The 12,648-nt window shown below is 44.7% G+C and overlaps 1 protein-coding gene across 2 annotated transcripts in view; it reads right to left on the reverse strand.

Annotated features, from left to right (window-relative positions):
• Positions 1-12,648, reverse strand: part of ZBTB49 (zinc finger and BTB domain containing 49) — an 18,753-nt gene continuing 6,105 nt past the window's right edge. For both annotated transcript variants that reach the window (XM_083156889.1, XM_083156810.1), the window contains exons 4-9: positions 10,282-11,324; positions 9,573-9,619; positions 6,229-6,302; positions 4,333-4,415; positions 4,084-4,245; positions 1-1,695 (exon numbers count right to left, since the gene is read on the reverse strand). In XM_083156889.1, the coding sequence (XP_083013015.1) occupies positions 1,061-1,695; positions 4,084-4,245; positions 4,333-4,415; positions 6,229-6,302; positions 9,573-9,619; positions 10,282-11,324 (2,044 nt within the window). In that variant the 3' untranslated portion in view covers positions 1-1,060. The remainder of the gene's footprint in view (positions 1,696-4,083; positions 4,246-4,332; positions 4,416-6,228; positions 6,303-9,572; positions 9,620-10,281; positions 11,325-12,648) is intronic.

A 12,648-nucleotide genomic window follows, 5' to 3' on the forward strand; every position in this document is an offset into this window, starting at 1 on the left:
TTAAACATAAATATTTTATTATTATATATAACCTAGGTATATGTTTATTATACTGAACTTCAGTACAAAAAGGAAGATAATCAATTTGCTCATGAACAAATCATGTTGCCAAGCAAGAAGTGCCAATGCCTTTTTTGCATGCAGGGTAAACACAGGCTGCTTTTGCATGTAGCCCACAAAACCAGTGAAGCTTTATTTTTACACTCTAATTTAGAATGCAGCTACGACACACACTCCTCCCTCCCAAATAGAAATATCTCTGCACATTGTGAATCTGCCCCACCCGCAGTGCAACATGATTTTCCCAAGGGCAAATAGCTCCCAACTCTGTATACAACCTACTGTGCGAATCCCAACAGCTTGTACATCAAGCATGAGAAGAACAGCGAGAGGTTGGCGGAACACGTCCGTAACAGTACAGCTGAAAGCTTTTAGGTTGTGCATTAAACTGATGGGCGCACTACAGGAACAAGCTCTGCCGCTGTAGCAGCGACAATTATTTATTTCATAGGAACATTTACCGGCTTTTATCTCCTACAGCCTAATTAATTAAATGATGCAAAAATACAGATTTTATATTAAATCAGTTTAGAAAAATAAAGAATTTAAACATTTCTTACATTTTAATATACTCTTGAAAAAAAAAACTGATTGGAGGTAGAGGAGTTAATCTGAAAATGAAATTGCATTTACTGTGATTGCATAGTTTGTTCTACCAGCAGGGTAACGCAGCGTACTATCACTACCAATCTTACCGCTCGGCAGGTTTTAAACATGCCAGGTTGGTGTTAGAGGCCCTGTCCATTGGAATTTCCATTAGTACCCATAGCAATCTCACAGAGCGATGTCTTTTCCCTGACAGGCAGGGAACTAAGACGAGAGGAGGAGCTACAGGGCTGTTGCAGCAATAACAGATGCCGACAGAGCTGGTGAATGGCACAACCATAGGAAATGCATTTTCATTTTTAGGTTAACTCACTGACTTATATTATTTTATTCAAATCAGCTAAACTTTATTGATACGTTGGATTTAACGGTCAAGAATCATCAAAAGTAAAAATCACTGATCCAGGTCTGTTTCATTTTGCAGAGTCTTCATCGCAAGCCCCCAAAGTGTCATACTAGTGAAGAAGGGGCCATCGGAACCTCTGTATCCATTGGCAGATGCTCGGTTACTCAGTGGCTCATTGCAGTTATTCTCCAAAGTTACTAACGAGGAGCGGATCATGGATAGGTCTGTGTGCAAACTTTCTTCTGTGACTGCGACCTCTACCTCCGTAAACGCGTAGGTTTGGGCCGTGTCTGCTAAGTGAGGCTTTGAGGCCTTTGAGCGCTGTGCGGTTCTCTTATCCTGCACGGCAAGTACCTCCTGTTGACTCACCGCCTGTAATTTACAATAGGGATTAGCTGCGTTTTCCACTGACGGTCCAGGTTCTTGTATGAAAGCAACGGAAATGTTCTGCGCTAACGAGTCTGAATTCTGAGATTTCTCCAGGTCAGAGGAGTCCACGGCATTCGCCAAGTCTTCCGCAGTGGTTTCCCGGTCTTCCCCGGGCTTGCAGTGCATATCTTTATGGCGCCTAAGGACCGCAGAGCGGGAGAAGCTCTTATTGCACATGTCACACGTGTACGGCTTCTCCCCTGTATGCGATCTCACGTGTCTGCGCAGGTCCCCCGAGCCGGCAAACCTTTTCCCTGGGAAAATATTAGCAGTTTTATTAACAGGCAAATATCATATCATGTTATGGAGTCATGTTGTGACAGAGGAAAAAAAGTGCGTTCGGGAAGAACGTCATTGTGGATCGGTCATCAAATTATAAAATGGAGTTTTATAACCCACAAGAAAAAATAATTGTACAGAACAACTGTAAGATTTTATTTTAGCTAAATAAAAATATAAATACATTTAAACTAAAATAAATGCAGTGGTCATTGCCCCAAACTCTTCCATGTATTGAAGAGAAAAGAAAGAGGATAGTTCACATTAACTTATATAGTGGAAGGCAGAAAACACATTCAAGAAATAACTGGAGGTGTGTTTTTAACCCTTTGAGTAAATTTGTCAGAATAGGTCTGAAAATTGCCAAGCAAACATTTTTATTCATCATAATGGCCTGTAATCAGTGTTCCCTCTAAGCTGTGCGCGTGCGCACACACAACTCGACGAGCATGCGCACAGACATTACAACAGAGCGCACAAAGCAGCAGTGGTCCCTTTTTGCAGTTGTGGACTCAATGTGCGTTTCACCCAATAACTACATTGTGCGCTGTGTTTTGAATGTTTAAATGTTTAATATCATTTTGAAGTAAAGTTAACACAAATGCTGAACGTCATTTTCCAGCGACGCACAAACATTTAAATTTCCTTCCAAAGTTGCACAGCCAAAATCTTTTGCTGCACACAGCCTTCGTAAAATTACATTGCCTGTAATGTTTACGTTATACAGGAAATATAATTTTTTTTTATATAACATTTTTGGTACTTCTTTCCTAGCACGGCGCCCACATTTTCTACGTACGCTAACGTAGTGAAATCGCATTGCATGGTAAGTTTTTACCGTGCAATATGTGTAACGACCTTTTCATACCCCCACTATCCACGTCGGTGTGGAGTTGATTTTAGATAGTGTGGTGAGCCACCGAGCCCGAATCGATGCGAGCCCCGCGGATTACTTTACATGTATTCCGCGTGCGCTCGCCACGCTTCGGGCTCGGTGGCTCACCACACTATCTAAAATCAACTCCACGCCGACGTGGATAGTGGGGGTATGAAAAGGTCGGAGGACGCATTCCGCCGCCGCTCGCCACGCTTCGAGGTGGCGTGGATACTGGGGTTGACGCTAAACAATGGCGTAGGTGCTTACAATTGTAAGCACCGATCACATACTATGCACACATCACATAGCATCACATCTCATTGTAAGCACCCATCACATACTATGCACACATCACATAGCATCACATCTCATTGTAAGCACCCATCACATGTCATGGCATAGGTGCTTGTACAATGAAATATCGCATCGCATTTGGTGCCATGCGATACTATGCGATATTTCATTGTATAAGCACTCCTGTGCAGTTAACATGGACATCGCATAGCACTGTAGACGGTACGCAATGCGATGCAATTTCACTAGGCAGAATAGCACTCTAAGCTATTTGCGTAGTGGGCGCCGTGCTAGCAAACAAGTACCAAATTTTTTATTTGAATTTATATAACAAATGTGAGCAACGCTGGCATTTTTTTGCGGATATTTTGCGCATCTCTCACGGCGATGCTGGCACTCAAAGGGTTAAAGAGCACACTTTGGGAAACATAGAACCTTGGAGAGTGATAAAGTGGAGACACATAACGTACCAACCGATCAGCTCCTAACTGCCATGTTGGAGGCTAATTTTTGAAAGATTGACAGGAGCCGATTGATTGGTACTATAACGCTTAGGTTATCTGCCCTTCTGTATGGTATATTTGGAATGTATTATGGTATATTTGGAGGGTATAATGAGGACTTTCAAACAAACCACTAGGGATCTCGTGGTCGGTTTAAAATACAACAAGTTAAGAATCAATCAGATTCTAGTTTTCATTTATCAAGTACATTCAATGAAATGATATCTAGAAGCGGATTGGTTTGTAAATCATCTCTGAGGAAAATTCCTTCAGAAATGGAGAAAACAATGTGAACTGCATGTGGGGCAGATGTAACATGTGCAGAGAGAATTAGATTTGGGTGGGGTTTTACTTCAAAGTGAGATCTATATTGCAGTGTAAAAATAAAGCAGTCAGTATTTACCCTGTACAGAAACAAAATAACTCACCCAAATCTAACTCTCTCTGCACGTTACATCTTCCCCCACCTGCGATGCACATGGTTTTGTCCATTTGAGAAGGAATTTGCCTCTGCGAGTGAACCAGAATAAGGCCCATTATCCTAAATGTTGGCGTTTAATAATCCTAAGGCGTTATATAATTGAGTGATGGTGGGACCAGCTGTTTTATGGAGGTCTGTTCCACTCGCCCACTGCAGCACATTTAGGAGGCCTTGTATAATAAATACTAGAAAGGAAAGCCTTGTATACCGCATGTCTGGCAGCTGTACGGCCTCTCCCCGGTGTGGCGGATTCGGTGCTTTATTAACTTCCGTGGCATGTTGAATGATTTGCCGCAGTCGTGGCAGGTGAACAGTTTGTCCTCCGCGTGAGTCTTTTCATGTTCCTTCAGGTTGCTGACATTACTGAAACCTGGCACAGTGATGGACACAACACTTGGCATTCGTGTAATGCACTTGGGACGGAATTTACAGAAACAAAAACGTTCAGTCACATTACCTCGGCCGCAGATGTCACACAAGTGGGGCTTCTCGCCTGTGTGTATGACAATGTGACGCTGGACATCGCTGGAGACCGCAAATCTGGGACAAAAGAGAATAATTCAGACCCAGAACGTCATTCAGCTCGTTATCTACTAACTAGTAAGCTCGCTGGAAGCTAATGCTTCGAAAGATAGTAGATACAGTTTCACTTGCTGCCAACAGATGTAGTGTTCCCACTAGGCTGTTTTATCTGGGTGCTGCGCCCTGCCCGATTTTTAAAGGTGCTGCACCCTGCCCCTCTAGCAGCGCCAGCTAAAAGAGCCTGCTTCCGACCCCGCCAGTGTGACCGAGACTTCGGAGGGGCAGGGCCCTTCCCCTTTAGTGACGGCGGCGGCCGGGCCCGCCCCTTTTTGTGACATCGTGGCCCGGTTACGCCCCTTTTGTGATGTTGGCAGCCCAGGACCGCCCACAACAGTGACAGTGGTGGGCCCGGTCCGCCCTCCTTACGCTGCCCCCCGTGCAGCAGCAACCTGCCTGCCACGGTTCCAAGAAGGAACACTACAGATGGCAGTATCACATGGACACTAGACATATATAGATGATGTTATCTTTCTTAAGCGGTGTACACACAGGGCGATTCATCTAAGCAATTTTGACTACATAGTCAAAATCGCTTAGAATATGTCTCTGAATTGCCCGCAGTGACTATTCGGCTGTGCGCACAGGCTGCTGCTGGGGATGGCCCCCGGTTTATCTCCGGCAGCGGCTGGGAGGTTTTGACTGAGCAAAAGTCGCTTAGTCAAAAATCTCCCATCCTGCAGTCCGTGTGTACACTCCTTTATATATGGTCATAACCTGCAGCTCCAGTGTACAGTATATGTGCCTAATACTGGGAGAGAACAGCCCAAAGGACAATCCATCAACCCTGTATTGGAATGGATGATAGTCCCATAGAGTCTAATCTCCGTACTGCACACCCAATACATGCTTTACACAACTGGTCATCTCCCTCATTGCAGAATAGTCCCCATCCAAGAACCTCAAAAGGGGTGACGTTTTGTCTAAACGTGGGCTGAAGGGTTGCAGGAAGTAATGTCCAAATTCATGCTGAGGTTATCCATAGGGAGAACAGCACATACACCAAATGAACAGTATGAATACATTAAAAACAAAACCCATCAGCTGCCTAATATTGTGTAGGTCCCTCTTGTGCTGCCAAAACAACTCTGTCTTATCAAGGCATGGCCTCTAAAGGTGTCCCTGGGAGATCTGGCTCCAATCCTTTAAGTCCTTTCAGTTGTAACATTTGCAGAGTGAATTACATTTGGGTGAGTTATTTTGTTTCTGTGCAGGGTAAATACTGGCTGCATTATTTTTACACTGCAAGATAGATTTCAGTTTGAACAAACCCCACCCAAATCTAACTCTCTCTGCACATGTTACAACTGCCCCACCTGCAGTGCAGCAATGTGTTGTCAATTAGAGATGGCCTAATAGAAAGCGTTCCTAAACTCTGTTCTCCTGGTCTCCCTGCTTTGGATCCCCTTTCCCTACAGGTCACAGCAAGTCTCTAGGAGGAGAGGGCAAATGGCCTATGTCAGGATAAGGCAATGCTACCCCTACCTAAAGCTAGTAGATGGCAGGAAGAAGCGATACAGGGAATGAATACTTTAGGGTGGGTATTAATTAGGTGGGAAGGAACTCCAGCTGCTCTGTAATGAGGATACAGGACAACCTAAATATAGAAGCAGCCTCATACACCATAGTTATTTCTTGCAACTTTACCTCTGAACTATGTCGTTGTGGAAAGAAACTATCTAATCCATACATAATGATGATAACAACAAAACAAAAACATTGTGAAATACAGCAAACACACAAAAAGATAGGATTATAACGTGCATATAAATACCGTTTCCCACAAATCTCGCATATAAATGGTTTTTCACCAGAATGCCGCCGTAAATGAGTCTGTAGGTTGCCGGCCTGAAAGGAAAGACATTTCTGTGTCACACAAAGAGCAGGAGAAAGGGCGAAGACAATTTGTGGCTGCAAATTATTGCCAAGTGGTGCGCACGCTCCCCCTGCTGGACACGCAGTGTGCTGGCAGTATTCTATCATGCACAAGCAGAAAATGATGACACTGAGCTAAATGCAGTAACACTTTATGCAGAATATCTTGTCCTGGGCATGTGCTGATTCCTGTTACATACATAAAGCATAATAGTATATAGCCGCTCACCCAGAGTTACAAAGGACTCTGGGATCATTAATATAATTATATAAACCGTTTGCATAGAATGATAATGCAACTGATTTTCTATTCCACAAATGACAAAGAAAATAAGGGACACCACGTACATAAGCCCATACACATTAATCCATCCATCACTACTGAGAGACACTGCTGATAAAATGGCCAGTAACAGAGTATACACACTAGATGCAGTGAGCTCGCACATTGCACATATACATAAACTGCTGTTAGGGTTAAAGGAACTGTTACAGCCATCCATTAACGGCTACTGTGTGACTGATCAATACAGCTCTCATGTACACAACCTAAAGGCCCCCATACACTTGTTTGACTTGTCCCAAGGACAAGTAGGACCAAATGGCCCTTGAGTTCCCCCGCCAATTTCCCAAAATGCTCATTTACGAATGCGATTTTTATCGCATGTAAAACTCCCAGGGAGCTTTAGAACCAATGAGAGGCAGGAGAGCCGGGCGAGCCAGGCATTGGTGAGTGGCAGGGCAGGAAGCCTCAACAGAATTTTAAAAATACTTTCAAAACACAGGGCGGCTGCTGATTGGCTGAGAGAATTCTCTCAACCAATCAGCCTCTGGCTAATTCTTTTCAAAGTATTTTTAATATTTTGCTGCTGCTTCCTGCCCCTGCACATAGCTGTATGCCAGCGGTGATTCACCGCTGGCACACACCTACAGATTTTACCCAATACATCATGGGTGCTAAAAAGTACCCGTGCCACTGATGGGTCTGAAAAATGTGCAGCAGGTTCAACCCGATGGGCATGGAACCGCGCATTGTGTCAGATGGTATGTCATACACATCCGATTTGGCCCGATTTCTCAGCCCAATCCATTGGGGGCGGGGTGGAGTAGTTTGAGAAGCCATCATCATGATGGAATTTGAACCAGTTGTCAGGATATTACCTATATGTGCCAGATCATGTCCAAACAACGGTATAATAAAATAGCGGTACAAAAGCAGCACATAGTGCCGGGAGGAAGGGCACTACCCCAGAAGCCTAAACATTAGGTAGAGTCAGGACACAAAGCAGCTAGTAAGTAGGGATACACAATGGACTAAAAGAGATTGTAATGTGGAGAAAAATTGCAGCTAGCCAAATGCACTAAATGTCACAGATATTATACAGTAACCAAGCATCATATTGGTAGACGCATCTGGTTTAAATATATTTTGTCATAGGTTATGACAATAGGAAATTTATATCTGTCAATATACAACAGTATTCCTGTATACATCCTCACTGATAATTGCTAAAGTGTGCCCGTATTAACAAGCACGGACACATTTAGAAACCAGAAATGTGCAGATACTTTTTAACAGGATATCAAATAGCAGGAATGATTATCAAATGCAGGAGGGCTTCTGTAACCTCCCAATTAGTATGGGTGTGGTATGACTGCCTGACAATCGGGATCCTGACAGTCTGTATACAGACATCGGAATCCTGACTGCCGGTGCTCCGACAGGGGGGCGAGAGCAAAGAAGCCCCTTCCGGGCTCGGTGGCCCCCTGCCCTTGCCACAGGATCTGTTCTCCCTCTATGGGGGTTGCGGACCCCCACAAGGGAGAATAGCCCGTCAGTCGGGATCCCCCTATTGGAGCTCCGGCATTCGGGATCCCGATTGTCGGGCAGTCATCCGGAACCCAATTAGTATTCGGACAGTGCTTTCTGTAGCAGTATATTTACTAGAGATCAATTCCAATAGCTTTTAATCGATTTAAAATCTATCTTAAATCGATGTTGGGCTTCCAGGGTTAAACACATTTACTAACTTTCCATGCTGGAATGCGCTCTACCGGGAATAGGGTTGTGGTGCAGCTTATCCTGGGGTTGTTCAGGCCACTTTTGCTATTGCTAAGGAAATGGAGGATTAGAGCACTCAGGGTGTGTGGGTGGGATCGGCGTAGGGAGGATTGGGGTATGTTGCTTGTTGGGAGTGTGCAGTCACAGGTACAGTACTAACTAGCTGTAGCTGGTTGCTCTGTTAAAACAATGTGTATGAGAATGTTTAGGTGCTAGATTCTGGTAAGATTAGATGGATTTTATATGCGTTTTACATCATCATGCAGCAATGATGTCGCTCCTTTGTCTGACCACCGCAGTATCACTCTGGAGGGACCTTGGGGAGCCCTGTATTTTAGGGTCCTCACCTGGGTACTATGTTCCATCTGGCGATTTGCTGGTGATCTAATGTGGGACACAGGAGGAGTCTCCCACTGGATGTTGGTTTGAGAATAAGAGTCTATGTAATAAAAGTTCAGTGATAATGTCTTGACTGTCCTATGGGTATGTATGCTGTGCGGCATCCCGATACGCATATGGTTACCCTCATGTGATGAGGTGCGTCCGAGTAGACACCTTTCCGTTGATGGTATAGTGGATGTGGGCTTCCGTATCTCTCCCGCAGCTTCACTGCTCATTGGTGGTGTAGCGGTGCTCCTGGCCGCGTCTGCCAGCGTCTCTCTGTAGGGCACCGCTGCACTTATAGATTTGCGAGACCTTGCGGCTCAGGCTTTGTTTTTGCTCGCCAGGCACAGCTTCTGCAGTGGCAGTGTGGGGAGGTTCGGTGGGAAGGTTCTGGTTGGTGTTGTGGCTCTTTATGGAATGTTTATTCAACGCGTTTCGGGTCTTTACAGTCTGGTAGTGCTTCTTAGGTTTCCTATAGTATGTAGTGCATTTCAGTTTTGTAATATTACATTTTTCAATGTTAGAAAATGTGTGTTTAAGTGCTGGAAGCCCAACATTGATTAAGATCAATTTTAATTTAATTAGGATTGATCTTGGTAACTACATCCCCTAGAGTCAGACTGGAAGTGGTGAATCTATAGAAGGGTCTAGTGCCCGGAGTACATTATTACATGATGACTTGTTCGCCACTTATCCTTCCACACTACTGCCCTGGGCGATACAGTACAGTGCATATTACAGTACTACACAGCTGCAGAACACTGCATTACTGAATACTGAGAAGAGAAGTAGCCCACCTGTGAAAAGTGCTTCCCACAAACACTGCATTCGAAGGGTTTCTCACCTAGACAGAAACATTAGACAGGAAAAAAAAGTTTGAATCCACACAAAATGAGTCAATTATTTAAATATAGCCCCCACCAACAACCAGCCTCATTAGGAACAATCTATCTCATCAAGGGTAGGATGTACTAAAGGGATAATGTGGACAATAAACTGACAATGGACATTTTTGGACTTTGCGCATATGTACGCAGCTACGGAATATGAAGCACTCTGGGTATTGAATGCAGCGGGTAATGCCATCTTCTGCTGAAGTTACCCTATTAAATGCCTATAGGCTTCTTATCGTATTCTCCTGAGAGGGATCCAATTGGATCCCTCCCAGTACCCCCAGTGATAGCGTCACTGTGCGAATGTGCAGAGGGATTCTTGGGTCTGGAACCAGGAAGTCTAGTGATCGTAAAGGACGGCTCTCAGTGGGACATATGTCCTTGTGGTCACAACTGCATTTCTATTTACATATCCAAAAGGTATGTAGGAGATAAGAGGAGGGCTGTAACGCATAGAGATTGTTAGTACACCCCGCCCCTGGTGCGACATCCACTGGACACAGAGTTTCCACTCCACTCCACGGGACACAAAGTTTATTTTCAAATAAATTAAGTGATCTCCCCATCTTGGGTAAATGCTTGGTCTATACATGAAACCATTACCTCACTGTACCTGTATGAGAACGTCTGTGTAGCTCCAGGTTACTTGGGTGTTTGAAGCTCTTTCCGCACACATCGCAATGGCAGTGTTTGGGAACTGGTATACACTCATCATCCGGATCCGGAGTCTCAGTCCGCTCTACCTCAGCATCGTGATCTTCGCTGTCCTGGATCTCACTTTCGACTTCCTTCTCCAAGAAGCCTTCATCAGTGCTTCTCAGCTCCTCACTGGTGAACACGGTCTCCTCTATAGCTTTCTGCAGGACCACAAGCGGTTCCGGCGGCTCCTCAGCCGCCTGTTGGGACCTGAGAAAGTTTAATTTCTTGAGATGGATCGCTTTTTTAAGGCGCATCTCTGTAGGAAATTGCAGTGGAGATACCTCTGGGTCTTGGGGCGAGACAAACGTATGTGAAAACGCAGGTAAGGGCTCCAAGGGTAAAGAATCAGAAGGAGCCAATATGGACTCAGAGTTATTCAAGGTCCATGGCTGGGTCTCAATGATATTAGGCTCTGTGCATACGTTGGCCGCGGACAGCTGCTCCGCTTCTTTGTCCGCATTCTCCTTGTAGAACAGCTTGCTGTAAAAATCCCGTAGTTTGTAAGGGTGACCTATTTGTTTTAGTTGGATTTCCTTATTACTTGTGCTGAAGGAGACCGGAGTGCTCTTGGCTACATTGCTTGGAGGGACGTTCCCCTTGTCAACCGGAGCAGACCTGTCATCTGCTACCGGCTCTACCAGGAGCGCGGTGCATGGGCGCTCACTGGAAATAGGGTTAGTAAACGTGGCGTAAGAGCTTTGTAGAGGTAGAGAACTGGTGGATGGTATGGAGGTTACAGGGTCCACGTTTGTGGTCAGCTTTAAGAAGCTATAACACATGTTCAGGACGTGTTGTACTTGGAGGCACTGTGCGATGTCCAACATCATCTGTATGTTATCATTGTTCAGGTCTAGCTCAGAGGTATACATGAAGTCCAAAATCTGACCTATGCCACCAATATTTTTAATCTCCAAATGAAATACATCTTTTTGGGTTGAGGCATTCTGAAACAGAGATCTATTTGAGGAGAAGACAACGCATACAATTAATGGATGGTGTTCACCCCATAAAATGACCATAGTATTATGAACAGAAGGAGTGTAGGGGAACTGCATGAGACATGTCAGAAGTAAATGAATCCTCATCTCTCAAGGGGTATAATAGGGCACAGGGATACCATGGAGGTGTCTCAACGGGCAACATAGAGTTACTTGTTTGGAGACAGGGAACAGAGTTACAAGTACTGATATCTCCTTTTCCAGGATTTAACAGATAAGTGTCCATCATGGGATCAGTCCCTACTCACTTACAGACACGAACGGACAAGTAAAAAAAAAAAAAAAAATTATATATATATATATATTTGTAAGCAATATGCATAAAAGAAATGACTAAATATCAATTAAAAAACAGAGAAGGAGGAGATGCAGGGATGGTCTTCTGGTGGCTTTCTGGACTACTTATACGTTTAAGGAATAAAACTTTGTCCCGCAGAGTCTTATAAAATATACTCCAACCAGCAACTTGTTCCGGAGTTAAGCCCACATTTTTTTAACTCTCCCAGGGTCTACAAACATAATAATTTTAATATTGCTGTCTTTTCAGTAACTCTCATTTACGTGTCCAAGCTGCCAATCGAAAGCCTTTATATATTAATATGATTGGAACATAGAACATTTGAGATGCACTGAAAAGAAACCACTCAAAATTATGAGCAACATACAGCATTTAGAAGACAATCTATGGTGACCACAACTAGCTCACGTCTTGTGTATGGCTGAATGGCATTACCAGGTGGCAATGGGGCGTTTGAAGGTAAGTGAAGAGCCCATGGGTTTGTACCAAGAAATGTGATGTTATGCCATTTCCAGCTGGATCTCCTGCACCAAGAATTAACACCAGCCAAATCAGGTTCAGCTTCTGTTGGCCTCTTGTTTATGTGGCACACTGTGGTCATATTGCCAGACTACAAACACACTATTGTGTCCGAAGGCCTTCCGCACTGCCGTTAGGTCCTACCAGAGGAGTAAAACTACCTTTGTGACTAAAGGAAAATGCTTTTATTTCTCACAAGCACGCGCGCCCCAGTCTGGCGACAGCGGCGCATTGGGTCCCTGCCCGTCTCCGTTTCAGGGAGATGGGCAGGGTTAGGGGGGGGGGTGGGGGCGGGCGGAGAGGGGGACCGGCACCAGCATCTGTTGCCACGGGGCGCACGCCCCTGACGGTAGCCGGCCGCTGGCGGAAAGATGTGGCCGGCTACATCTGTACTACCACAGTCATACATTTCTGGGCTGGGCAAAGAAAATCCAAACAGATAATCTGCTCCATGCATTTATGGGAT

This window comes from Crinia signifera, chromosome 1, assembly GCF_055691185.1.
Source record: "Crinia signifera chromosome 1, ASM5569118v1, whole genome shotgun sequence".
NCBI lineage: Eukaryota > Metazoa > Chordata > Amphibia > Anura > Myobatrachidae > Crinia > Crinia signifera.